Here is a 27,707-nt window from a genome sequence, read left to right as displayed (position 1 = left end):
TGGGGTCTTTGATTACGTTGGCTGCTTAACCGAAGCAGCGAGAAGTATAGACAGAGCCTGTGGAGAGGAGGCTGATTTCTGTGATGTGCTGAGCTGTGTCCACAACTCTTTGCAGTTTCTTGTGGTCCTGGGCAGAGCAGTTGCTATACCAAACCGTGATGCATCTAGATAGGATGCTTTCTATGGTGCATTGATAAAAGTTGGTGTCAAGGGGGACATGCCAAATTTCTTTATCCTCTTGAGGAAGTAGAGGTGCTGGTGAGCTTTCTTGGCCATGGTGTCTATGTGGTTTACAAGCTATTGGTGATGTTCACTACTGAGAACTTGAAGCTGTCAACCCTCTTGACCTCAGCACCGTTGATGTGGACAAGTGCATGTGCACCACCCCACTTCCTGAAGTCAATGACCAGCTCTTTTGTTTTGCTGATATTGAGGGAAAAGTTGTTGTCATGACACCATGTCACGAAGCTCTTTCTCCTTCCTGTACTCTGTCTCATTGTTATTTGAGATCTGGCCCTCCACGGTGGTATCATCTGCAAACTTGTAGATGGTGTTAGAGCAGAATCTGGCCACGCAGTCGTGAATGTATAGGGAGTAGAGCAGGGGTTAAGGACACGGCCTTGTGAGGCACCAGTATTGAGAATAATTGTGCCAGAGGTGTTGCTGTCTATCCTTACTGATTGCGGTCTGTTGGTCAGGAAGTCAAGGATCCAGTTGCAGAGGGAGGTGTTGAGTTCCAGGTCTTGAAGTTTGGTGATGAGTTTGCTGAGAATTATAGTATTGAAGGCAGAGCTGTAGTCAATAAACAATAGTCTCATGTAGATGTCTTTACTGTTTAGATGCTCCAGAGATGAATGTAATGCCAGGGACCTGTTTTGACGGTAGACGAATTGCAGTGGGTTGAGGTTTTCTGGGAGACTGGAGTTAATGCATGCCATGACCAGCCTCTCGAAGCACTTCGTGACGGTGGATGTCAAAGCCACCGAGTGGTCGTCATTAAGGCATGTTACCTTGTTTTTCTTGGGATGATAGTGGTCTTAAAGCAGATGGGAACCTCAGATTGAGGCAGGAAGAGGTTAAAAAATGTCTGCAAATACCCCCACTAGCTGATCTGTACAGAGTCTGAGGACAAGGCCAGGGACACTATTTGGGCCAGATGCTTTCTGCGGTTCACTCTCTGGAATACTGATCTCGTGTCCTCAACAGTGACCACGGGTTCAGGTTTATTGGAGGCTGTCAGGGTGGGTGGTGATAATATCTGCAAAATATGGCTAATAGTGTAATTTACCAAAAGGCAGCCCCAAAATGTCTCCATCTAATATGACCAAACAGCATTGCAGCTTGTTGCACAAATGGATTCGAAGCAATATTCTGTTAGTTTTTATTCATGCAATATCTTTTCTTTCCTGTCTCGCATCTGACAGAATTATCTTGTATGTACACACATGCACATGGGGAAATATTCACGTCCAAGTTTTGTTTAATTTGTGATAATATTGCTGAGCGTCGTCATGTAATTGAAATTGCTACTGAGGTACAGTTATGCAATTACGTTAGAACTGCAGACTTTTAATGGTTGTGGACTTGTGCAACAAGTTATGTTTTATGAACTTACTAAATTCAGAGAAATATACTACTTCCAGAATTTTAGTACTAGTATCTTGACTTCTCTGGAGCAAGTTACATGGTCTTATGATTATTAAATGTCTTTTCTATCCACTAGACTGATATGACTCCACTTTATTGACTATATCTCTGCCTTCAATGTCATAATTCCAAACAAATTTATCTCCAAACTCCTAGACCTTGGACTCAGCACTTCCCTCTGCAACTGGATCCTTGACTTCCAGACCAACAGACCGCAATTAGTAAGGATAGGCAGCAACACCCCGCCACGATTATCCTTGACACTGGTGCCCCTTGACAGAACATGTTTAAAAAGGACAAATTATATAAAGTTAATGTGGGCTGCTTCCCAGCTGAGTTGGGTAAAATTATAACATGAAATTAGAGAGAAATTAATCAATTTGTTAGTCTTCACAGGTGCAAATCTGCTGGAAATAGTGGAGAATATCAGGTCTGAAGTGAATGAGATGTTTAAAGAAATTGGTACTATTTAATATTAGTTTCAAAAAGTAGTATTAGAGAAATTAATGGAATTGAAAAATAATACACCTCCAGGAGCTGATGACCTGTATCATAGGGCTTTTAAGGAGTTGGCACTGGAGATGGTGGATATTACCAACCAAAATTCTATGGATTCTAGAACAGCTCCCACAGGTTGGAAGGTAACAAATGTAATGGCAATACTTAAAAGAAGACAAAACTATAGCCCAGTTTGAAAATGCTGAAATCCATTTTTAAAGAAGCAATTATAGGACTCTCAGAAACTAGGATTGGGCATAATCAATGTAGATTTATGAAAGGGAAATCATGCTTAACAAACTTGTTGAAAAACCTCAAGGTTGTAACTAACAAAATCGTTAAGGGCAAATCAGTTGTTGTGGGATATTTGGACTTTCAGAAAGACTTTGACCTGATGCCATACAAGGTGTTCTTAAACAAAATTTGATTACGTGGAATTGGAGCAATATACTGGCATGGAGTGAAGTTGGTTAACACACAAACCATAGGGTAGGAATAAGTGAGTCATTTTTGAGTTTGATAGGTATGTGCCAAGTACGGTGCCACAGGGAACAGTGCCAGCTATTCTCAATCTATTATCAGTGATTCTGATGAGATGACTGTGAAATATATCCCAAGACAGTACAAAGCTGGGTGGCATTGTGAGTTGCAAAGAGAATGCAGAGAGGATTCGAGGGAAAATGGACTGGCTAAGTGAATTGGTGGAGACCTGGCAGATGGACTATTATTGGAAAATTGAGGTCATCCACTTTGGTAGAAAACAAAGTTTTAAGTGGTGTGAGATTGAACGATGTTGGTGCAGAGGCGTATGTGAATCATAAAGTTAATATTTGGTACAGCAAGCAGTTAGGAAGGTAAGCAATATGTTGGCTTGATTACAAAAGGATATAAATATAAGAGTAAAGAGGGCTTGGTGAAACCATATACAAAATATCATCACACGTATGCTCTCCCTACCTAAGGAAGGACATTCTTGCAATAGAGGGTATGTAGCGTAAGTTCACCAGATTGATTATTGTGATAGCAGGTTTATTCTCTCTTGAGGAGAAATTAAACAGACTAGACCAATGCTCTGCATTGGAGAAACCAAACACAGGTTGGGTGACTGCTTTGTGGTAATCGTTTGTTCAATTTGCAGAAGTGGTTCTAAGCTTCTAGTCATATGACACTTTAATTCTCCATCCATTCCCACTTTGCCATCTGTCTTTTGGACTTGCATTGCTCCAACAATATCCACTGTAAATTCAATGAATAATAACAAAACTTGTCTGGGTGCATTGAGGCCCTTGGGACGTAATACTGAATTTAACAATTTCCAGTAACCACTCCTGTTTTTTTTCTTTCTTTATACGAATGTGGCTGTACCTTCCTGTTTCAATTTCTTTCTTCCTTTTCTGTCTCCCACTGCCAGTTTTTAAAGCAATTCCTCTGATCACTCCACATCTCCACAACATAACTAGCTTATTTTCTCACTTTGATTTCTGGTGAAAGGTCCTTGATGTGAAACATTGATTCTTGTTTCTTTCGCCTTTGGTTGCCGGGTGGTCTACTGAGTCCTTACAGCATTCTCTATTTTTGTTTGGGCCTTCACTCTCTTGAATTTAGAAGAGTGAAGGATAATCACATTGAAACGTAAAAAAATTCTTGCAGGATATGACAAGGTATGACAAAGATATGTCTGCGTGGGTTTCCTCCGGGTGCTCCAGTTTCCTCCCACATTCCAAAAACACACAGGTTAGGGGCTGTGGGCATGCTATGTTGGTGTTGGAAGAGTGGCGACACTTGCGGGCTGCCCCAGCACATTCTCAGTAATGCAAAAAGATGCATTTTACTGTGTATTTCGATGTACATGTGACTAATAAGTAAATATCTTTAAATATCTTAAGGTAAACGCAGAGACTATGCTTCCCCTAGCAGGTACCCAAAAGGGTTTTGTTTATTATCTTACATTTGGTTGAAATGTGCCCTTATTGGGATAAGTTTATAACACACAAACATTAAGATATTAAAAATTATATAAGAACATTTAATAGTAAATTATTATCAATTTGTGGTTAAAAGAAATTTTGTCTCATCTAATAAGCATTTCTGGAATGTTTTTTGTAACCTTAAGTCCACTGTTTAGAAATTCTACCTTTTGAGGTAAAGGGAAACCAGGAAAGATGGTTATTAGCACATACTACTTTAATTACCAAAGACTATATTTAAATTCACCTGCTTCTGAAAGGTTTAAAGTTTCTTTGTCTTTGACATTCTATATGAAGAACTAATGTTTAGGCTTTCAGTTGGTCTCAAATAGACCATTATTTTGTCAAGTTGCAGGAGGAAATAGAAATTTTCAGCAAAATATGCAAATTTATAGACATTGAGCTTGAAATTTGCATATTTTGGAGATGTTTAGAAAGGGCTTTGCTGTGCTTTGGGTTTATCCTTTATTTACAATATTTCTTCTTGCTCAAACTGAGTGTCCAATTGGAAAGACTGACCAAGGGCCTGGATCCTAAAGCACAGTTTGGGGCCACTTAGACTTTTATAGCACAGTGGAGGCCATTTGATCTATAATGTTTGTATTGTTTGTTTGTTAGTTCAGTTCTATTATTATCGTACCGATAGCTCTAGGTGTCTCATCTACTTGCTAGGATGCCCATGTTACAGAATCAATCAGATTTATTATCACTGACATATGACGGGGGGAGGGGGGGTGGAGTTACCTTGCTAGAAAATGGTCTGTATCGCGATTTTTCTGTAGTGCGAAGCCATGTCATCTCCATGTGCATCAGGAAATGCAAGTTTAAAAAAAAATATTTGTGTTTATTTACTACTTTTCCCACAAATTCTGAGAGAGCAAATATTATTCCATATCTCAATTTGGCTGGTAATTTCTGAATTCTGTAAGGGTGGATTTCCATTACCCAAATGGCTGTAACACGGGTCGCTTGTCACTTGTTCTGTTATGAGTTCTGATGATTGCAACTACACTATCATGTGCTACCAATCTATTCTATTACACTAACCCAGTGTCACCCCAGGTGTGTGTAATGTTTCCTGTATGATTTAGGATCAAGAAATATTGCATTAAAATAGGTGTATTGCTTCTATTTTTGCATTATTTTATACCATAAGTAGGTTTTCCTGGTACTTTGTTCTGATGCCCGCTTCAGATATAGCACGTTTGGAAAAACAAAATTTGGGATTACTGATCTGTTCCTTAGAAAAATTACTTAACAAAAAAAGACAGCAACAGTAATTTTTCCTGTAATAAAAGTTGCAACATAATACAATAGTGAATGCAAACTGCACTCCACCATTGTAAATGAGATTGATCTGCAATATGGAATTGCTAGTTTTATCCTGTAGCCTTGGAAGTGGCGGACAACATGGTACGTGCTGCTTCTCACAATTTTTACTGATTTACATTGAAGACTACAGATAATTGTTATTACACTAAGGCCAATGCAAGGGATTGCCATTTTGAATGTACATGTTTTAACTGGAGGGATCATACCATGTTTGTTGGATATATTGGTACAATGTACTTTTCATAATAAGTCCTAATCACAGTAGTGCAGTTGGCTAGAGGGAAGCCTTGCCAATTGTATTGAAGCAAGGAATCTTGAGCATTGTGGGAAGAATACTTGTTCATAAATCACAGTAGTTTTTCTGTGCATTTCCAATCGATAGAGGAAAGGACCTGAAGAATACTTGATTTTATGATAATCCTTGCTAGGATGCATTTTAATTGCTGTTTCTGTATTTTTTAGACATAATTTATGCTTTAATAGAAATATTTTTGAAATATCCTTAAAGTATGCATGCTTCTGATTTGTCTTGTGATTGTAGCAAGACCTGGACAACATCATGGCTTGAGCTGATAAAGTGGCAAGTAATATTCACATGGTGCTTATCAAGCAAAGCCCATATCTAGCAAGAGAAAGCATAACCATCTCACCTTGACATTAATAAGAAAATTAGGAATGGGTTATTCTGGCTCGTGTACCCGTAATCCAAGTCCCTAATGGCTAAACTAATTTTTAAAAATATTTTTGACACCTCAGTTAGATCACTGCCCTGTCATCTATGCTCAAGGAAATGGAAGCCAAGCTATTCAACATGTCATAATAATTTACTTTATCTAAGCTTGTTATTTTTGCAGTGTATTATGCTATACTGCCCCATTCCAAGGGCAGTATATTTCCCTACAGTGCTCACAGTTGTATTACTGGAGGATAAGGAGAGCAGGTCACAGGAACACTATCACCTTCAAGTTCCTTTGCAAGTCACACACCATTATGAAGGACATAAATAATGTTGCTTTGATGGTGAATCTAAGCTCTACCTAACAATATGGTAGGAACTTCATCATACAGACTGCAGTGGTTCAAGAAGGCTACCACACTTAACCTTACATTCTCTAGAGCAACTAGGATCATAGAATTGTAACAGCACAGAAGGAGATATTCAACCATTAAGCTGGTGCTGGCTTTTTTATAAGAGCCATCCAGGTGGTCCTGTTCTTGAGTTCTTCGCCTGTAGGCCTGTAAATGTTTTCACTTCAGATACTATTCCAATTAATTTTTGAAAAGTCTTTTTGAAAGACTTAATTTGAATCTGTTTTTGTTGGTCTTTCAAGCATTGTGTTCCAGATAACTACTTACTGCATGTTTTTAAAATAAATCATTGTATTGCATTTGCTACTTCTACTTTATTACTTTAAACCTGCGACCAAAGGTTCATTAAGTCAGAGTTTTCAAATTGACAAATAGTAATAGCTTTGTTGCCAATGTTCACATTTTGAGAATTAAATGAAAAGACAATAACTAAAGTGCACATCGAGTCAGTTAGTGTGGACATAATTAGGTTGCTGTTAAACCATAACTTGCACTAGGCATAACAATTGATTATTAGGTACCGGAAGATGTTCAGAGGACAAAAATATGTAGTGCATGTTTATGAGCAATGCTAAATTACCAATATAGGAATAATGGTTGAACTTGTCAATTTATAAAAATGCATCTTTTTTTTTTCTGTATGGCATTAGGTCAAGATGTTGAGCTATCAGGGACCTTGTCGCTTGTTTTGTCTCAGTGTTGCAAAAGAATAAAGGACACAGTTCAAAAACTGGCCTCTGACCACAAGGACATTCACTGCAGTGTTTCACGTGTAGGAAAAGCCATTGACCGGGTAAGTTTATGGTCTGTGAAGACTCCACTGTTTTGTCATAGAAATTTGACTTAGCATTGAGTTTACTTACCTGGAATTAGAATTGTATGAACAGTTTGTAAGAACAGCTGATTTTTGTTTTGATTTTTACATTAGCAGAAATATAAACATTATTCTTGTTGATTTTTATAATTTTTGGTGTTGATTTTCTGGAAATGTTCTTTCCTATAATTGACTTTCTTGGCTCAGTCTTCACTATTTATGCAGAATTCTGTACTACATGCAGACAATTTTAATAAATAGCTAGACAAAATCTGTATTCATAAAACAGATGTACTGTGTAAAACAGAAATGTACTGTGAAAGGAGATTGCTGAACGCATTTTCATCACCAGCTAGACTTCTACATCTGGAACCGACGGTGAGCAGGGCCTTTAGTCCTGGGAATGTGCGTGGCTGCTGCTGATGTTTACTCTTGGTGCATTTACAGATTGCCGGCACTGTGTGGCTACCATGGCCACACACTGGGTTGCCATTCACTATTTTTGGAAATATGTTTTATGCAGAACCTGGTATTGCTAGCTTTTTTTTAATGCCCCCGTGAATAACCTAAAAAAAATGACACTTGTAAGGAAAGCCTTATAAGAGGTACTGACTCTTTGTATCGGGGGTGGGACTGGTGGCAGGCCCCCTGTGGTTTTCCACGAGGTTGAAAAATATCGGCTTCATTGTCTAGTTCATTTGGCTGTGCTGCCAAGCCTCTGGATGGAAAAATAATATCTGCTGTAGGTAGTCCAGGTCTCAAGTGCATTGGTGGGCAGATATCACTGCTACCTGGTGGACCATGCATTTTGTGCCAAATCTGCAGTTTTGATCATCAAATACTATTTTCATCAATTGCTCAAAGGCTTTGGTGCTTATATTAAAACAGAACTCAGGTTCTTTTGGGTTCCTTTCAAACAACAGAGTCGGAAATGAAAGAGTACAATTTCACAAAATTCAAGTAATTTTATATAACACAACTAAAAACAAAGGAAACTACAGTTCTAATTTGATGTCTAAAACACAGCTACAAATCAAATCTAATCTAAACTAAAAGAACAAGAGCAAAAACCCAAACTTTTTCACTTAACGCTTCCCTGGTAAAATCGAGGTCAAATTGCATACAATTCATGGTAATATTTAGCAACGTTGCGTTGACCACCACTGTCTATCGCTGAAGGGAAGCCCTGGGATACTTCAGCAAGACATGATGGTGCTTGAAAGTCGCCAGGTGTTGGCCATGAACCAACCCATGGAGAAGCTCTGAAGGACTGTCCTGCAGGGCGCATCTGTATAGTTAAGGAGGGCTTTGCGCCTCGCTTGGTCCTAGCATAACAGGATATCGCACCTTTTGCTAAACCTTCCCGTTGTTTTCGAGTCTCATCGGTCATCAGTGCAGAAAGAGCCTGCTTCTGTGCTGTATGACTCTGATTATGAGGTTAAGAAGGCGGAGGCATACAGGATACTTGCCTTCATTAACTTGAGCATAGTATGTAAGAACAGGAAGGATATGGTACATCTTTTTATAAAACATTGGTTGGACTACATGTGCAGTTTTGGCCACCACACAACAGGAATGATGTGACAAAGGGTGTTTGGAATCTGGAACGCAATGCTTCAGGGTGGCGGAGGGAGGTACCAGCACAACCTTTAAGTATTTAGATGAGCACTTCAGTCACCAAGCTATAGAAGGCTACAGACCGTGCTAGTAAATGGGAAGAATACTGATAGGTACTCGATAGTCAGCATGGATGTGGTGAGCTGAGGGCCTGTATCTGTGCTGTATGACTCTGGCTCAAAGACTTTTCACGATTACAAATAGCAAGACTTTGTGCATTGGAGATCATGTCTTATGAAATTGATTTAAGTTTTTTGATGATGTGACCAAGAAAGTTGATGAGGGCAGGGTGGTAGACGTGGTTTATATGGACTTCAGTAAGGCCTTTGATAAAGTTCCACATGGTAGGCTGCTCTGGAAGGTTAGATTGCATGGAATACAGGGAGAGCTGGCTAATTGGATACAGTTGGCTTGATGGTAGAAAGCAGAGGGTGATGGTGGAAGGTTGTTTCTCAGACTGGAGACTTGACCATTGTTGTGTCTCGGGTCATTGCTGGGCCCATTGTTGTTTGTCATCTATATCAACGATTTGGATAAGAATGTACAAGGCATCGTTAGTAACTTTGCAGGTGTCCACTATACTGCCTATTTTAGTGTCAATGAAGGAGGTTATCAAAAATTACAGGATGATCTTAAGTGGGCCAAGAAATGGCAAATGGAGTTTAATTCAGAGAAGTGCGAGGTGTTGCATTTTGGAAAGTCAAATCCAGGTAGACTTTCACAGTGAACGGCAGGACCCTGGGGACTGTTGTAGAACAAAGGGAGCTTGGAATACAAGTACATGGTTCACTGAAAGTGGAGTCACAGGTAGACATGGTGGTGAAGAAGGCTTTTGGCATGCTGGCCTTCATAAGTCAGGGCATTGAGTATAAAAGTTGGGAGGTCATGGTGCGGTTGTACAGGACACTGATGAAGCCGTACATAGAGTATTGTGTTCAGTTTTGGTCACCCTGCTATAGGAAAGATGCCATTAAGCTGGAAAGAGTGCAGAAAAGATTTACAAGGATATTAACAGGACTTGAGGGATTGAGTTATAGGGAGAGATTGGACAGGCTAGGACTTTAGTCCTTAGAGTGTAGGAGACTAAGAGATGATCTTATAGAGGTGTATAAATCATGGGGGGCATAGATGGGGTGAATACACTCAGTCTCTTTCCCAGGGTTGGGGAATGAATAACTACAGGGCATAGGTTTAAGGTGAGAGGGGAAAGATTTAATAAGATCTTGAGGGGCAACTTTTTTACACAAAGGGTGGTATCTATGTGGAATGAGCTGCCAGAGGAAGTGGTTGAGGTAGGTAAAATAACAACTTTTAAGAGACAGTCGGACAGGTACGTGGGTTGGAAAGGTTTAGAAGGTTGTGGGCCAAACACTGGCAAATGAGACTAGCTTGGATAGAGCATCTTGGTCAGCATGGGCTAATTGGATTGAAGGGCCTGTTTCTGTGCTATATAACTCTAAGACTGCAAAGCTTTGATCTCACCAGTTGGCTCTGTGGTTTGTTAGGTTTTGTCAACTGCATGCTGCTTAGCAGATAAATTTGGAATAAAAAGGTGGTTTCAATGATGCTGAACATAATGACCAATTGTGGTTTAAAAAATCCCCAGTTGGTTCATTTGTGCCCCTCAGGAAGGAAATCTCTCATCCTTGCCCAATTCAGCCTATATGTGACACAACAAATTCTGCAGATGCTGGAATCTGGAGCAATACATAAGAAGTGCTGGAGGAACTCAGCAGGTCAGGCAGCATCCATGGAGGGAAATAAACAGTTGACGTTTCAGGCTGAGACCCTTCATCAGGACCTGAAACATCGACTGTTTATTTCCCTTCATGGATGCTCCTGACCTGCTGAGTTCCTCCAGCACTTTTTGTGTAGCCTTTATGTGACTACAGATTCAAAACTGCCTCCTCATTTCAGGAGCAATTTGGGATAGACAGAATAAGTCGGCCTTACTGGCACCATGCACATCTACTGAACAAAGAAATAGAAACATAATGGCAGGAGGTTTTCATTTGTGTTTGACCTAGTCCAAAATGTTAGAATACATGGGATCCAGGGTGAGATAGCAAATTGGAAACAAAATTGGCTTGGTGGTAGGAGACAGAGGGTGGTAGTGGAGGGTTCTTTTCAGATTAGAGACCTGTAACCAGTCATGTGCCACATGGATTAGTGCTGGGTCCTTTATTGTTCATCATGTATATTAATGATTTGGAAGAGATTGTAGGTGGCATGATTAGCAAGTTGGCCAATGACACCAAAATTGGTGGTGTAGTGAACAGTGAAGAAGGTTGTCTAAGGTTACAACAAGACCTAGATCAACTGGGAAAGTGGGCAAAGGAATGGCAGATGGAATTTAATTCAGACAAGTGTGAAGTGATGCACTTTGGGAAGGTAAACCAGGCCAGGATATGCAGAGTGAATAGAAGGACCCTGGAGAGTGTTATTAAGCAGCAAGATCTTGGGGTACAAGTACATAGTTCCCTGAAAGTGGTGAAGCAGGCATATGGTATGCTTGTCTTCATCGGCCAAGGCCTTGAGTACAAGAGTTGAAACTTCATGTTACAGTTGTGCAAATTGTTGGTTCGACTGCACTTGGACTATTGTGTGCAGTTCTAGTCACCATCCTATAGGAAGGATCTGATTAAGCTAGAGAGGGTGCAGAAAAAATTCACAGAAATTTTTCCTTGTCTGGAGGGCTTGAGATTGGATAGGATGAGACTGTTTTCTCTAAAGCAAATGAGGTTGAGTGAGTGGTGACTTTTTAGAGGTTCATAAAAATTGTGAGAAGTGTAGGTTTAAGGTGAGGGGGAAAGGTTTAAAGGGGATCTGAGGGGCAAGTTTTTCACACAAATGATGTTGCCATCAGGAACAAGCTGCCAAAGATGGTGATAGAGACAGATGCAATTACAATGTTTAAAAGACATTTGGACAGTTACATGGTTTAGACAGATACGGGCCAAATACAGGCAAATGGGATTAGCGACGATAGATATCTTGGTCGGCATAGATGAATTGGGCCGAAGAGCATTTTTCCATGCTATGAATGTATGAGCCAGAGTATAGGAGTCCTAAGTGTCATTTGTTCCTGCCTATATAACATTGTGCTACCACCTCTGGATGGTCTCCTGTAGGTGCGTCAGGATGTGCCTGAGCATTGTGATGTAGGAGTCTGGCATATTGACAGTAAAGTATGATTCCATGTCTGGCTGTTTTTTGACTTTACCCATTGGATAGCTCTCCTAATTTTGACCCAAATCTCCAGATGTTAATGAGAAAGTCATTGCATGATTGACTGGTCTGGCTACAACTTTGCTATGGTTGTATCCAGTGAATAGGTCAATAGCAGGTGGCGTGTCCAGTCTTAAAGTGTTTCATCATGATTTTGATGCAATTCTACATATTGCTAAAGTGAGCCGAAAGTCAACTGGATTATTCTGGGCCTGCCCATTGCATGTAAGTCAGGTAAGCATGACAGCTTTCTATTCATGAAGGACATCAGTGAATCAGGTTTTAAATGTGTTTTCTCACTTTAAATTCTTATGAAGAATCTTTGACCAGAAGCATTAACTCTGTTTCTTTCTATAGATGCTGCCTGAGCTGATGTGTTTCTAGGATTTTCTGTTTTTATTTCAGCATCTGCAGAGCTTTGATTTTCACTGTCAGGAATGCCAGCTTTGAAAAAGCTCTACTCCTTCCTCTGAAGGGATTTCAGACTTTCTTTTTTTGTCTTGTTCCTCTGCAGTGGTTTCTGTTTTCCTCTCGTCTTCGATAAGATGACAATCAAAACTCGCACCTTGGCAATCTGGCCTTGCTTTATCAGAAATGTTCCCTTTGTCCTATCCTATCCATCACCCTCCCTGCAACTTTCTCTTTCCCAGTTCAGTTGAAGGGTCTTCAACATGTTTCCCTTTCCACAGATGTTCTCTGACCTGCTAAATGGTTACAATGTTTTCTCTTTTTAAATAGTCTTTAAACAAGAATTTATTGTTATTGTGATACCATTGTAGAAAATAAAATAACGGGTATTAGTGTTAATTAGTATTTGGTGGTCAGCATTGACTCAGTGAGCCAAAGGGCCTGTTTCTGTGCTGTATGCTTCCCTGACTCTATTGTTTTTGTTTAAATCCCAAATTATTTGAGTATTATTTGCTCTGCAGCCACTGTGTTAAGTAAGATAGGCTGATCGGCCTTTGTTAGGCAGTGAGGTCAATATTAGAATATTGGTGGGCCATGATCTTAATTCTGTGATAATTTTAGGGACTGGCAGTTAATGCTGGCCTTACCAGTAAAGCCCACATCCCATCTACATGTGCATCTATCCTAGGTGATTTTAGTTATTTGTGCAACCAGTATCAGCCGATTTAGCATAGATGGTTTGTGTAGATTATCCATTTAGACTTGGTGTTTCCTTTACTGACCTGTTGTATGAACTGGATTGTGGTAAAGAGAATTCATAGCTGTTTGTAGTAAAAGGCTCTACAGAATTCTGCTAATTAAATCTTATAAGGAAACAGTCAATTTATGCAGTTTTTTAAAAACTAAATGCAAAGTGAATGTTTATATCTTGATTTTTTGCCACTATCACCCTCTGCCCACGCAAAGAACCCTATTTAAATCATTTTATTCGTTTCTTCTACTTTTGTCTAATTCCAGGTCTTTCGGCATGTTTCTCCATTCTTTATACTTACAGTAGATGCCAAATACTGCTCCTTTTATCCACGAATGGGACAGAATTTTGCTACTAATCAGGTAAATTGGTTATCCTCAACCCATCAAAAATGTTTTATTTGTGCAGGAGTGTTCGTAAAATCTTATTTTGCCATTGGCTTGTTTGGCATTTTGCTGATAGCCCAGATCGGGCATTGTTCATTTAACTATCTCACAGTTCAAACCTGCTTAACTATGTAATTATATCTTTAGCTTGTAATACACTGGGTTAGTAGGTGATGCAGACATAATGTATCTTTTATTGCTGACATATCATTCAGACTAGGAATCTTGTTGGCTTTTACAGTACTGAACTGCTTTACATTTTTCCTGTGAATTTTCTGGGGGACAGGTGCTGGGACTGAATGAGTGATCTAAATACATTTTTTTATCACATCTAATGCAACTGGGGCCAACAGATCTCATGGGAAAAATAAGCTCTTTTTGCCACAGTTTTTGTGTTTTCAAGCAGTTAAAGTATAAATAACTTTTGACTGGTGCCAAAGCTGTCAATGTTCTGTTGACAGACAAAACCATACTAATGTAGTCTGATCAGTCCACCATATTAAACTTGATCTTTTATACTGTTGCTATTTGCTAAGGTGTAGGAAATTCAGGAAAGTTTAGTATTACAATTTAACATATCAAATGTAGAAATGCTGGAGTAGCAGAATTGGTTTTAAGAGATTTTTCTATCATGTATGACTGAAGAAAATCTAGTCTTATTGGTTTTTGTTTTGCTATGTGGCTTTCTTGTTGACTTCCAGCATTCCAATTTAGTTAGTCACTGTTTGTTTGAAGTACGTTGTTGACCTGGTAAGACAGTTTAGCTTTCTCTTTTGAGATAATTTTATACATTGAAAAGTTTGGAGAATACTTTGAGTGTGTGCCTACAATAAGTAAAAAAAAAAGTTTCTCCTGAAACATGCATTGAATATGTGGATTTCCAAAGGAGGAACAAAATATTTTAACTACCAACGTGATTAGGCTGGAGAGGTACCGAGAAGAATCAGAGGGATGTCGCCAGGAGTGGAGGGTTTGGGTTGTAGGGAGCGACTGGATAGGCTGGGACTATTTTCCTTGGAGCAAAGGAGAGTGAGGGGTGACCTTGTTAGAGGTTTATAAAATCATGAGGGGCATAGATCAGATGGATGGTCATAATCTTTTTCTCAGGGTAGGGAGGCTGGAGGTAGGAGGACAAAGATTTGGAAAGGACCTGAAGGGCAAGTTTTTCAGTGGGTGGTGGGTATGTGGAATGAGCCAACAGTAGAAGTGGGTACAATGACAGTAATTAAAAGTCATGGGATATGGTCATGGATAGGAGGGAAGCGGGCCAAATACTGGCCAATGGGACTAGCTCAGGTAGGCACCTCAGTTGGCATGGACGAGATGGGCTGAAGGACCTGTTTCTGTGCTCTCTCTGTCATTGACTTGCTGTATTTTCATTTGCACAAGAACACCCTGATCCCTCTGAACACTGATGTTTAATAGTTTCGTTAAACAATCTTTTTTTTAAAAAAAGTGGATAACTTCATACTTCCCACATTATACTCCATCTATGCTCTTCTTGTCTAATCACTTAATTGATCCAAATTCTTTTGCAGACTCTTTTGTTTCTTCCTCAACACCTTGTTGTCACACTGATCTTTGAATTGTCAACGCATGAATGCATTGTTTCCTTTTAGAAATTGATTTTCTTTGATCAGGATTTCTTTTCCAACTTTCTCCTGTTTAAATATAGTGTTAACCAATGTATTTCTCTCCAGAAGAACAACTGCTGCTGGGAGAAAGATACTGAGCTAGTTTTATTCATTTTTGAAAGCTGGATTTTCCTGAATCGCACAGCTCAGAAGTTTGGCAAAAGCTATTTTAAAACTATTCTGCTGATATCTCTAGTATTTAATATCTCCATTTGGGAGCGTACATTTTGGACCTCTTCAGTGTAGACCGCTGGAAGTTGCAAAACAAAAACAAGCCTGTTTATTTTAAGACTCTTAATGCTTTTGGCAATGCCTGACCATTCATTCCCTGATTGAAATAGCACATCTTATGCTTGAAATACGTGTAGATGTGTCGCCTGTCCTTTTATATACCAGTACACTACATTACACAATTAAATCATCCCTTAAAGGTGAGAAAGGATGAGAAAGTAGTCACTAAGACATTGCATAGTGGAACAGAATGCACTTTTTAGGCCACAACTGGAGAATTGTATTTAAAGCTGGTCATAGTACTGTAGGAGGATGTGAATATCCTGGAAAGTGTGCAGAAAACGTATGTTAGAATGTTTCTTATGATAAAGGATTTCATTTACAAGGATAAGCTAGATAGTCCATTTTTGAGCAGAGAAAAGTGATTGAAGATATGATGGAGTTAAACAAAATCTTGATTGGCTTAGATAAGATAAATAGAAAGGAAACTGTTCCTATCAATGGAAGGATAAAAGAACTGAAGGGACAGAGGTGAAATAATTGACAAAAGATCAAGGGCTTAGATGAGGGAAAAACTATTTTGCACAGAGGTACTGTTTGAAAGTATGGTGAATGCTGGTTCCATTCTGGCTTTCAAAGGGAAATTGTACAAATAATTGAAGATGCTGAGTTGGTTTGTCTACAAAGGACAAGCACAGACTCGATGGTTGAATAGCTGTCATCTGTACTATAACAAACCTGTGATTTGATTTGGAGTCACTCATAAAATGTTCTTTCTTATGCAGTGATGTAGAAAGAAATATCGGAGTTTCATCTTAAACATGAAAAAACTATTTTACTATTATTTCAGCTCCCATTGAGCCATACAGCACAGAAACAGGCCCTTTGGCCCACCTGCCCTTCTGAACCTTTTTTTATGATTACTGGCAATTGCACAATGACTAAAGTAATGCATTTTGAATAATAATCCTCTTTGAAGGCTAATTTTCCCACTTGCATTTTTTTAAATAGAATTTTGATGCTGATATCAGCGGAGTGGCAATAGATGGATGCTGGCAAACTGATAGCCAACGTCTCCTCAGTGAGGTAATGGTGGAACACTTCTTCAGACAAGGGATGCTTGATGTGGCAGAGGAACTCTGTCAGGTAAGATGATGGATACTGCTGTAGTTTGCATTGTGCAATTAATATTTATCTGTTCCTCAATTGGCTCTGAGTTCAACTCTTTGAAAATGGATTGAACTTTATACTTGCTGTCCTTTCTTTTTTCTTCAATCTTCTGAAAATCAAGTAGAGTTAATTCTTCATGTACAACTCAGTGTAAACGCTTTGTTCCTTCACATTATGTGCTAAATATACTATCATGCTCTGCTTTTATGTCAGTCTGTTGTGCTGCACTTATAAACCCTCAGCTGCCTCGAATATACCTTTACATATGAAAAAGCATTATGAAACGATGTGGGGTCTTGCACTGGTTTTGTGTGTGGCCTCCTGGCGGCAATATTCTATTGGATACAAGTTCCTAAGCAGTGAGCGAAAGACATATTGGCCACTGCAGAACTAGTGGAAGAAAACAAGGTAGACTGTAAATTGAAGGTTGTGGGTAGTTGAGAGAGGTTTAGGATGGAGATGGGTAACAACAGGATGGTTGGACTTAGCTTGAGGGGGGTGCACAGGGTGTGGGTGGATTGATGATTAGAGGGTTGGGATAGGATAGGTGAGGAGGGTTGGGTGGATGGATGAAAGGAAAGGGTGAGAATGGGGATGATGACATCAGGGCACAAACATTTGTGTCTTCTGGGCTAAGGACTGGAATCCTATTAAAGTTTGGGGGTGGTGTATGGGAGAAAGGTGGTTGGAGAGCTGTTTTGGAAATGATTTGCCTCACAGCTCCAGCTACCTGGGTTTGATCCTGGCCTCCAGTAATGCCCATGTGGAGTTTGCATGTGTTCCCTGTGACGTCTGGACTTGTCCTGGATACTCTAGTTTCCTCCTACATCCTAAAGACTTGCTAGTTGGTAGGTTATTGTCTATTGCTGGTTGGTAGGTTAAAATCCCCCTGGTATAGGTGGGTGGCAGGAGAATCAGAGTGGAGTTGTTAAACATGTGAAAGAGAGAGAGCGCTCATGGGGAATTAAAGTGGGGAATTTGAAATGATGGAATTGGTCTGAGAGCCAGCATAGACCTGAATGGCTAATGACCAACATATTTGTCATAAGAAGATAGGAGAACACAATGTACAATAATAATCAGGTGTCCCAAAGAATATCAGGGAAGTGGTACGAGTGAGCAGAAGAAAAAAGTTTAGTTGACTTGCCTAACAGCATCAGCCTTCACAGCTTCAACTGTCGTCAGCACAAAAATAGCTCTCAGCTCTTCAGCTCCATTGAGTGATCCATACCATGCTTAGACCAGGGAACTTTGAGCAAGAGATACCAAAACCACTTGATGCCACCATATGTATCTAAAGATGCGTCTGCATTTGTGCAACACTGTAGAGGACACAAAACAAATCTATTAAACTGTCTTTTTACTAAAGTTATATAGTTTAATATTCTATTGGTACTGAAGAGTGTGCCCAACAGTGCTTTTTGTCCAACCCGATCTGGCATGTAAGGCCCTCATTTCCACTTCCTTGAGTCTGCTTCTTTAACTTTAGGGGGTGGAGATGATGCCTGTGCCAGGGAAATGGCCAGAGTGAGAGGGAGTAATGCTTTCAGCTGAGCCTAGGGAGTCAAAAGAGGAAGTGAAGGTGGTTTAGCAGATTTACAGCTGCAAAAATGTGATGGGAAATTGAGGACCAAAGAGATTTTTTAAGTGATTTAGAAAGATTTTTTTCCCTAGGGCATGGAGAAAGGAGGAGGAAGGAAATGGTTTTGAGAAATGAGACATTGGCTGGAGTACAATGCAAAGCAGTGATCAGAGCTAACTGTATCTGTAATTTAGTCAATGATGTGAGAACACATGAGATGATAGAATCAAGGAGGTGCCCAGGTTGTAGGGTTTGTATGGGGGGGAGGTTAAGGAAAAATGGGAAGGTAACATGATACTTTGAGATGGAATTCAGATTCAAAGACATGAAGTTGCCTAGTCTGGAGGGTGGAAAGCATTGAGTATATTTTGGTGAGAATTCTCATTGCTCTTGGGTGGGTGGTAGAGTATGTGGATTTTAAATGATGGGCAAGAAAGCTGGAACGAGGTGAAATGCTCAAAGAAATAGAAAGTGCCAGAGGAGTAGGGTGAATAAATAAAGTGTAATTCAGTGATGATGTCCATGTTGCCTCCAAAACGGTTTGGATGGGCAAGGGTCTGAAATAGCAATGTGATAGGTGGGGGCTGTGCTTTGGGAAGGTACCTTTGACCAATTGCCCATCCTGTCTTCTTTCTTAAGTACATCTTCTAGTATATGGATCAACAGGATATTTCAAGCTGTTTTACAAACTTTGACACCTCGTTATTGTTGTAATTTCAGTTCGTTCACTTTAAATGTGGCATAGCACACTAAAATCATTGGTCTCTTATTTCTTTCTCAGAGAATTGAATAATCAGAAAACAAGGTTATTTGCTTATTTTTCCCCAAAAACATTTTTCTTGCACAACACCCTCACAGATCAAATAAAAATAAATCAAATCCCAAAGTTGTACATTGCTTTTCACAACCATGGGGTATACCAGAGCTCTTTGCAGCCGATGAAGTACTTTGTTCCTCTACGGCAATTTGAATGCACTAGGTTCCTAAAAGCAGTAGTGTGATGAAGAACAGGACACTGAGAATATTTCTCCTGCTATTTAAAATTCCAACATTTTTTTTTAAACCCATCTAAGAGAGCAGATGGGACCTTGGTTTTAATATCTAAAGGGTAGCACCCCCAATTGTGTCAATGCCCTTCAATACTCTACTGGAATCAGCCTAATTACATGTAATCTTTCTGCGATGGGATATTGATGATTGGGTCTAAAGGCAGTTCATGTCTTGTTGTGTACTGGTCAGAACAGAATACTATGTTCAGTTATGATTACCAAGTCAGAACAAAAAAAATGCCAATATTGAAAGTACAGCAATATTGAAGGTATTAGAAGTGGAGCATGGTAATGAAAAATGACTATGAAAGCTCAAGCTTTGTAGTCTTGAAGAAAGAGGCAAAGCAGGGACTGTCTTGCAATTTATTGTTCCAGAGTACAATAGTGGGGTAGAATCTGAGAACTAACTAGAAATTGTTAAAAATTTACTTTTCACACTTTAATATTTATCATAGTGTGCAAGTCAATATACAAAAATGTCTATGCTGTTCAAATACAATTGGGTGTTGTGATGGAGATTTTAGGATGCTAAGATAACGAGTACCAATGTCGCCTTTACTTATCATTGACTCTTACTTGTCATCTTTTTGTTAAGAAGTTGATAAATGTGGGATAAATTGGTTTTAAATATTTTCATGTCTAATTTGTTAGTTGATTTGTAGTTCACTTTGCACTAACTTCATTACTGTCAATACTATTGATCAAATGATTTATATTTTGTGCAGAATTATTTGGCATATTCCACCTTCTAAATAACACTACTTATTTGCCCATTAGGAAGCTGGCTTGTGTATAGAAGGAAACCAAAAGGAACCCTTTGTGGAATTAAATCGAATCCTGGAGGCACTCAGAGTACGAGATCTAAGGCCTGCACTAGAGTAAGTCTCATTTTATTTTATAATTATTAAATGTATGGCAAAACCAGGAAGATCTGGTAATTTTTTTTTAAGTAACTCAACAAATGTAAGTTCCACAAACATATCTTTAGAATTGGCCATCTCCTTTTAGCAGGGGTCTGCATTCTCAGAATGCTGTAAGGTTTTGATTGTGACTATGATTTCAAATTGTCATATTTCTTTAGGAATTGAGTCATACACAGCAACTGTGGAAGTTCTATTTATAAATCTGTACGTGTTTGAAACAGGAATACAAATTTAATCAAATTGGAGGATTTATGAAATTCTTAAGAGTCTTGTGTGGAAAGCTCTTTTTAGTTTTTCTGGGTGGTGTAGGATTTTCTTTTTACAGTTAGAGTAGGAATCCTTCCCACATTCTTGAATTAGAAGCAACTTGTTGGCTTTTCATTGGTTTATTGCAATGCTGACATTTTATAGTTACCCGTAGGATTTCTAATTAACATGTTGATGAATTTATTTTGCTTGAAAGATGGGCAGTTTCAAACCGTGAGATGTTGATGGCACAGAATAGCTCTCTGGAGTTCAAGCTGCACAGGCTATTTTTTATAAGTCTGTTAATGGGAGGTACAGAAAATCAGAGGGAAGCACTTCAATATGCAAAGAACTTCCAGCCATTTGCTTTAAATCACCAGAAAGGTAAGCAGCAATTTAGACTGGAAATAATATGTTGTGGGAAAGCATATTTTACTGTGTGACATTGGGAATAGTTTTCCTCAAATTTTCTCCCTGCCCTCTCCCACAAGTAACCCAAAGTAACATTTTTGGCAACAATATCTTGCATTTATTTAAAACAATTTATGTTGTGTTATGTTCCAAAATATTTTATGGAGTTGTTATCAGATGAACTTTTACATTGAGCCATTTGAGCATATATTGGCACAGATACCTGAAATTTGGTCAGAGATAGCAAGACAAAGTTTATAGAGGGAATTCTAGTGAACCTTGGCATAGAAGATATGTTTGCCAGTATTAGAACACAGATGCAAAAGGAACCAGACATGAAGCAATACATTCTGATACTTATGGGCTGGAGGACTTGAAATGGGGAGGCATGAGACAATGGAGGTGTTTGAACACAACGAGGGGAATTTTAAAAAAAAATGAGCAGTTGCTTGATCAGGAACCAGTGTAGGTATATGAGGATTTGGAATGGGCTTGGTGTCTCTTAAAATAAAAGCAGCATAGTCTTTATTGAGTTGAAGTTTAGAAGATTGGAGGCTGACAGAAGAACATTTGATAAATTGAGTTGAGATAGAAACCTTCAAGTGTATGTTATGTAAGTACCAGCAGGCTCTTTGACTTGAGGTGGGCATTGTGGCCAGATAGGCTTCTTCTCACTGAGTCTTCACACAATGTATGGAGCAAAAAACTGTCTGGTGGAAATCTGAAACAAAAACAAAATGCTGGAAGCAGCCAACAAGTCAACCAATATCAGCAGATGAAAATCAGAATTGACATTTCGGGTCCAAGATTCCTTCATAACTGGGAAAAGTGAGAAAATAGGTGTGTTTCAAGTTGCAGAGAAGAGGAGAGTCGGAGAAAACAGAGGGGATGTTTGTGATGGGGGCAGACCAAAGTTGTCAAATGAACAATTGCTTTAAAAACTAGCATTTAGAGGCAAGGGAAAAGAAAGAACATAATGAAAGAAGAAAGGTACAGCCACATATAGGGAGGGGAGAGGATTAGATTAGATTAGATTATCTGGAGGTTATCCACGGAACCAAAAAAGTCCTACCACGCAGAGCAGCAATTCACTTGCACCTCTTCCAATTTTGCTGTAGGGCTCTCAATGCTATCTCATCTAACTTGGGGAAACCAAGCACAGATTGGGTGTCCATTTTACAGAACATTTTATGTTCAGTCTGCAAGGGTGATCCTGAGCTTTGTCATGTCCTTTTAAATCTCATCTCCTATGATTCCCAACATAAGCTCAAGGAACAGAGCTTCATATTCTGCCAGGGCACATTGCACTGCACTTGATATTCAACTTAACAATTTCGGATAACCACCCCATGCTTTTCCCTCTCCTCACTGTTGTTGCCCTACCTTTTTCTATTTTTTCTATTTCTATATTTGTTTTTTGTTGTCCCTTCTGTCTCTATAAGTGCTGTTTGCTTCTAAAGCAATAGCTGCTATGACAATTTTATCTCCACCTCTCCCTCACAATTCTGCTTAATCCACACTTCTCATTTTCTTTCGGTTCTGAAGAAGTGTCTTTGTCCTGAAACAGCATCTCTTTCACTCTTCCTCCACCCACCATTGCTTCTTGATTTACTGAATGCTTCCAGCATTTTCTGTTTTTATTTCACATAGTGTAGTTCTTTCTAGGCAGTGGGAAATCTAGATTATTTTGTTTTCCCCAATTTAAAACCTTTAAAGGAAATGATGGTGTTCATATCATTGCACTTGACTAAGTCTGTTAATTTAGCACAAGTTGAGAATTGAATGAAGACTTTCATGATCAGTATAATGCCTCTTCACTGAATCAAAAGGAAAAATTGACACCATGAGTTTTATGTCAGAAATCCGAAGATATAGTAATTTCCAATGCACACTTGCATCATGGTGTTTCTCTCGTTCAAAATGATTGGTGTAGAGAGAAGAAATAAGGTAAATGTTTTCACAAATCTGTAACACAATCACTGCATGAACAAGTTTAATTAGAATCAAAGTTGGTACATTTTAAGAATGGAAAAGTAATCTTGGTCTATGCACCTTTTAGTTAAGAAATGTACTCAGATTTTGTTCTTTTTTTTAAACAGATATCCAGGTGCTAATGGGAAGTCTTGTCTACTTGAGACAGGGAATAGCAAACTCTCCCTATGTGCACCTCTTAGATTCTAACCAGTGGGCTGATATCTGTGATATCTTCACCAGAGATGCCTGTTCTCTCCTTGGTCTTTCAGTAGAATCGCCACTGAGTGTCAGGTATGAATGAATATTGTAAAAACTGACTATTCCGAAGAATGGAAGCTATTTAAAATCTCCTCTTACCTTTCATCCATTAATATTTTTAACATGTCTGATGGCACTAAATCAAACAATTGCGGTAAGTCACATTTTTGGCACCTTTTTGAATTTCAGCTCATCAAGTTTTGCCATAATGTGGGGAAATTGAATTATTTCCTCTTATTTTAAGCATCCATTGTGTATATTATGTGCTTCCATGTCAAATACAGTTTGATTGAATAGAGACATTTCACCCCCCGCCCCCATCTCCCCACCTGAACCAACTCCCTCAAGACGTTTTTGTTCAGCATTTGAATAGTACCAGTTTACTACACCAGTAAAATGTCTCAGCATCTTTGTTCACTAGCTTTTTGTTTCCTGCTCCTTTGTGAAATTGTATATTGTTAATAAATTAGGAACATTTTTTGTGCATATTGAAGGCTGAACTCATTTTAGCATTTATCCACCAGACAGGACAGATTTGATTCCAAAGACAAATGAGTACTCTCCAAATTTTCTACCATTAAAGTAAAAATACAAAGTGATGGAATTATGCAGCAGATCTGTCAGTAAGAGTGAATGGGCAAATGTTAATACTGTTTCTTTCTCCACATATGCTGCCTGATCTGTGGAGTATTTCCACCATTTTCTGTTTTTATTTCTGATTTCCAGCATCCGCTCTTTTTGACTTCTCTACTGAGTCTGACTGGATTATCCACTTAAATACAGATCGATATTAATGCTCAATGAATAAAGTCCATAGGCAGGAAATTTCAGTCGCATCCCTATAACACTGTTTTAATTGTATTTTCAATATTTGTTGTCCCATGCCCTATGGTTAGTAAAGCTTGTAATATTTGAAAGGAGGCTTTATCTGCATACTTTCGGAACCTGGATCCCAATTGTAGCATTGCCTAATACTTCTACGTACTTGAGGGTAGTGTCATTACTAATTCAGATTCTCACACCATTAATTTGTCCTGATGAGTTCCTTACCTTATTGGGCTTAGAAGTGGGAAGTACCAACAAAAGTTCAATAATTTCCCCACTAAACTATGAAAACATTATAAGGAAAGTTAACGTATTTCCTAACTGATATGAGAATTAAAATTTTTGTGTTTTCATTGAAGGACAATTTTCAGGGCCAGAACATGCTAAAAGAACACTTTTAAAGCCTCCCACTTCCCAGATGTCCCTTTATCTGCTAGTAGCCTCTCCCAACCAACCTTTGCAAGTTCCTGTCTAATACTTTCAAAATTAGCCTTGCCCCAATTTAGGACTTTAACTTGTTGACCAGTCCTACTTTTTCCATTAGTATTTTAAAACTAATAGAATTATGGTCACTGCTCCCCCACTGACACATCAGCCATTTGCCCAGCCTCACTTCCTAAGAAGTCAAGTGTAAGGCCATCTAAATATTGCTTCGGAAAACCTTCCTGGACACTTAACAAATTTTGCTCCATCTGATCCTTCAGCACTATGGCAGTGTTCATCAATATTAGGGAAGGAACAATCACCTATTATTACAACCCTATTATTCCTACACCTATCTGTGATTTCCCTATCTAACTGCTCCTCTAATTCTTGCTAACTGTTAGGGAGCCTGAGGTATAATTCAATATGATTTTGGACAGTTCATCTGGGAAATCCTCAATTAAGTACTGCCATGATGTTCTCCCAAATCAATGTCTCAACTCCCCCCTCCTCTCTTGCCTCCACCTGTATCATGCCAGAAGCATCAATATCCTGGAACGTTGAGCTTCCAGTCCTGTTCATTCCCTCAACCGTGTTTCTGTAATAGCTAATATCCTAGTCCCATGTGCCAATCCATGCTCAGAGTTTATCTGCCTTGCCCGTCAATTTACTTGCATTAAAACAAATGCAACTTGTCCCTCATGTACAGGTCGCCTCTGGCCCAGAAGACATCCCAATGGTCCAAGAAACTGCATCCCTCCCACCAGCACCAACTCTTAAGCCATGCATTCGTTTGCCCTATTCTCCTCCTCATTCCTACCTTCATTAACATGTGGCACTGGGAGTAATCCAGAGATTATACCCCTTAGAGGTCATGTTTTTTAACTTCTTTTTAAACTCCTTATATTAACTTTGCAGGACCTCATCCTTTTTTCTGCCTATGCCGTTAGTACCAATGTGTACTATGATGTCTGGGTGTTTGCCTCCCCTTTGAGAATGTTCTGCAACCGTTCAAAAGCATCTTCGACCCTGGCACTAGGGAAGCAACATACCATCCACTGTCTCGCATGTGGCCACAGAGTCTGGCTGTCTCCCTAATCTATCAAGTCTCCTATCACTACAACTCTCCTGGGCTCCACCCTCCCCGCAATAGAATCAAGTATATCGTTTTGCATACTGAGTGGAATGGCCATGAGGAAATCCTGTGCTCCCTGTCTACTGGATACACATGAGATTCTGCAGATGCTGGAATCTGGAGCAGCACAAAATGCTGGAGTAACTCAGCAGGTCAGGCAGCATTTATGGAGGGAAATAAACAGTCAATGTTTCGGGTCGCGACCCTTCATCGGGACTGGAAAGGAAGAGGGCAGAAGCCGGAATAAGGAGGTCGGGGAGGGGGAGGAGCACAGGCTGGCAGGTGATGGGTGAGTCCAGGTGAGAGGGGGAAGGTAGGTAGGTGGGTGGGGGAGGGGGGATGAAAGGGAGTGATGAAAGAAGATGAGAGGTGATGGGTGAAAGAGGCAATGGACTGACAAAGAAGGAATCCAGTCGGAGAGGACAGTAGACCATGGAATAAAGGGAAGGAGGTGGGGAATAGATGGGCAGGTCATGAAGGTGGGGGAGGGGAAAGAGAAGGGTGAGAATGGTCACCCAACTACCTCTTGCCTGTACTGTCAAAGTGTCCACCTCACTAAAGCTTCAGTCTATTACGTTCTATGAAATCTGAAATTACAGGGAGAGGAGAGGAAAAAAATTGAATCCTGGAGCTGCAATTCAAGGCTGAAAGATGAGGGGCTGCTGTTCCTCGTGTGTATTGAGCTTTGCTGGAACAGTGTAGGAGGCTAAAGACTAAGATCAGAGTGGAAAGAGGATGAACAATTAAAGTGGCAGGCAACTGGAGGTTCAGGGTCAACCTTGCTGATTGATAGAAGTACTCTACAAAGGGATCATCTAATCCATTTAGTTCTCCATCGTCAACATTGAATGCAGAGTGTTGAAATAAAAGAAATACAAGTAATTCAGGGTGTGTGGTCCCTGGTATTATGAAGGGAGGAAATGAATGATCAGGTGTTGCTTCTCCTGTAGTTGTAGGGAAGATGCCACAAGCAGAAAAATGGGTATTTGTGCAGTGTGAGCCGGAATGCCCTGGAGCAAATGTTTCCTTTTAGAGGACTTCAAGGCTACTGTACCTTGACTCCCAAAGCTTTTCAAATTGCAATAGATGTGAGGTGTTAGATAGTATTATATGATTTTCATTAATGTGTACAAAAGCCAAAGTACTTCCAGCACTGAAACACAGCTCTTAGCTGTTCCAAGCATGATATTTTTTCATCCAAGCCCATCAACATTCCTTCCACCTGTACTTTTCTAGTTTCCCTTTGAATGTATTTAAATTTTCTCTTGTTCACTAATATCCTACACAGAATGAATCTGATGTAGGCCTATGTGTGACTCCAGACCCACCATTGTAGTTGACACTCAAATGCCATCTGAAACGACCTAGAAAGTCTCTTACTTCAGGAGCAATAAGGGATGAACAACAAACACTAGACTTACAGCAACATTCATGTTCTATTAATGAATCAACATTTGCCTCGTCAATCACTCACTGAAAATTAGTACTGTATTTTAACCATTCTCATGATAAAGTTGCTTCTGAATTCACTATTGAATTTATCAATGATATGCGCTATCTGAGAGCTAATGAACAATAAACTGTACATTTGAAATGTTTATATTAAATAGTATCCTTATCTTTTAATAATCATTTATTTAGTTTTTCAGCAGGGTGTATTGCATTGCCAGCTCTCATAAACATTAAGGCAGTCATTGAGCAGAGACAGTGCACTGGAGTATGGAACCAGAAAGATGAGTTGCCAGTAAGTACCAAGTAATGTTTGCTTTTCCCTTGCATGTAGACCCATGATATAGGTAGGCTTTTCATGGATATTTAATTCATAAGTCTTTGACTTTGGGGTCAAATGCCAGAAATGGTTGCCAAAAACAAGGTAGGTTTCCTGATAATGTGGCCCCTTTTTATCCTTTCAAATACTTCTATTAACATTCTTTTTGATCATGCCTTCTTGCCACCCCCAACCCCCAAAACTCTGGTTGATTTCTCTTGTTTAGCTCTTACTGTTTCTTATGTTTATTCATTCATGGGATACAGATGTCACTGGCAAGTCGTATTGTCCATTCCCATTTTTCCCTCGAATGGAATTGCTTACTGGGCCATTTCAGAGAG

The 27,707-nt window shown here is 39.4% G+C and overlaps 1 protein-coding gene across 3 annotated transcripts in view; it reads left to right on the top strand.

The window, feature by feature from the left end:
- Window positions 1–27,707, top strand: part of LOC127567274 (E3 ubiquitin-protein ligase RMND5A) — a 43,103-nt gene that overhangs the window by 6,283 nt on the left and 9,113 nt on the right. For 2 of the 3 annotated variants that reach the window (XM_052009960.1, XM_052009966.1), the window contains 7 exons: window positions 7,184–7,326; window positions 13,618–13,713; window positions 16,614–16,748; window positions 20,181–20,281; window positions 20,790–20,956; window positions 23,083–23,248; window positions 27,240–27,342. In XM_052009960.1, the coding sequence (XP_051865920.1) occupies window positions 7,184–7,326; window positions 13,618–13,713; window positions 16,614–16,748; window positions 20,181–20,281; window positions 20,790–20,956; window positions 23,083–23,248; window positions 27,240–27,342 (911 nt within the window). The remainder of the gene's footprint in view (window positions 1–7,183; window positions 7,327–13,617; window positions 13,714–16,613; window positions 16,749–20,180; window positions 20,282–20,789; window positions 20,957–23,082; window positions 23,249–27,239; window positions 27,343–27,707) is intronic. The other variant, XM_052009973.1, reaches the window with a different exon arrangement.

The sequence above is a fragment of the Pristis pectinata genome, chromosome 2 (assembly GCF_009764475.1).
Source record: "Pristis pectinata isolate sPriPec2 chromosome 2, sPriPec2.1.pri, whole genome shotgun sequence".
Classification (NCBI taxonomy): domain Eukaryota; kingdom Metazoa; phylum Chordata; class Chondrichthyes; order Rhinopristiformes; family Pristidae; genus Pristis; species Pristis pectinata.
This window is presented reverse-complemented; position numbering and strand designations above follow the sequence as displayed.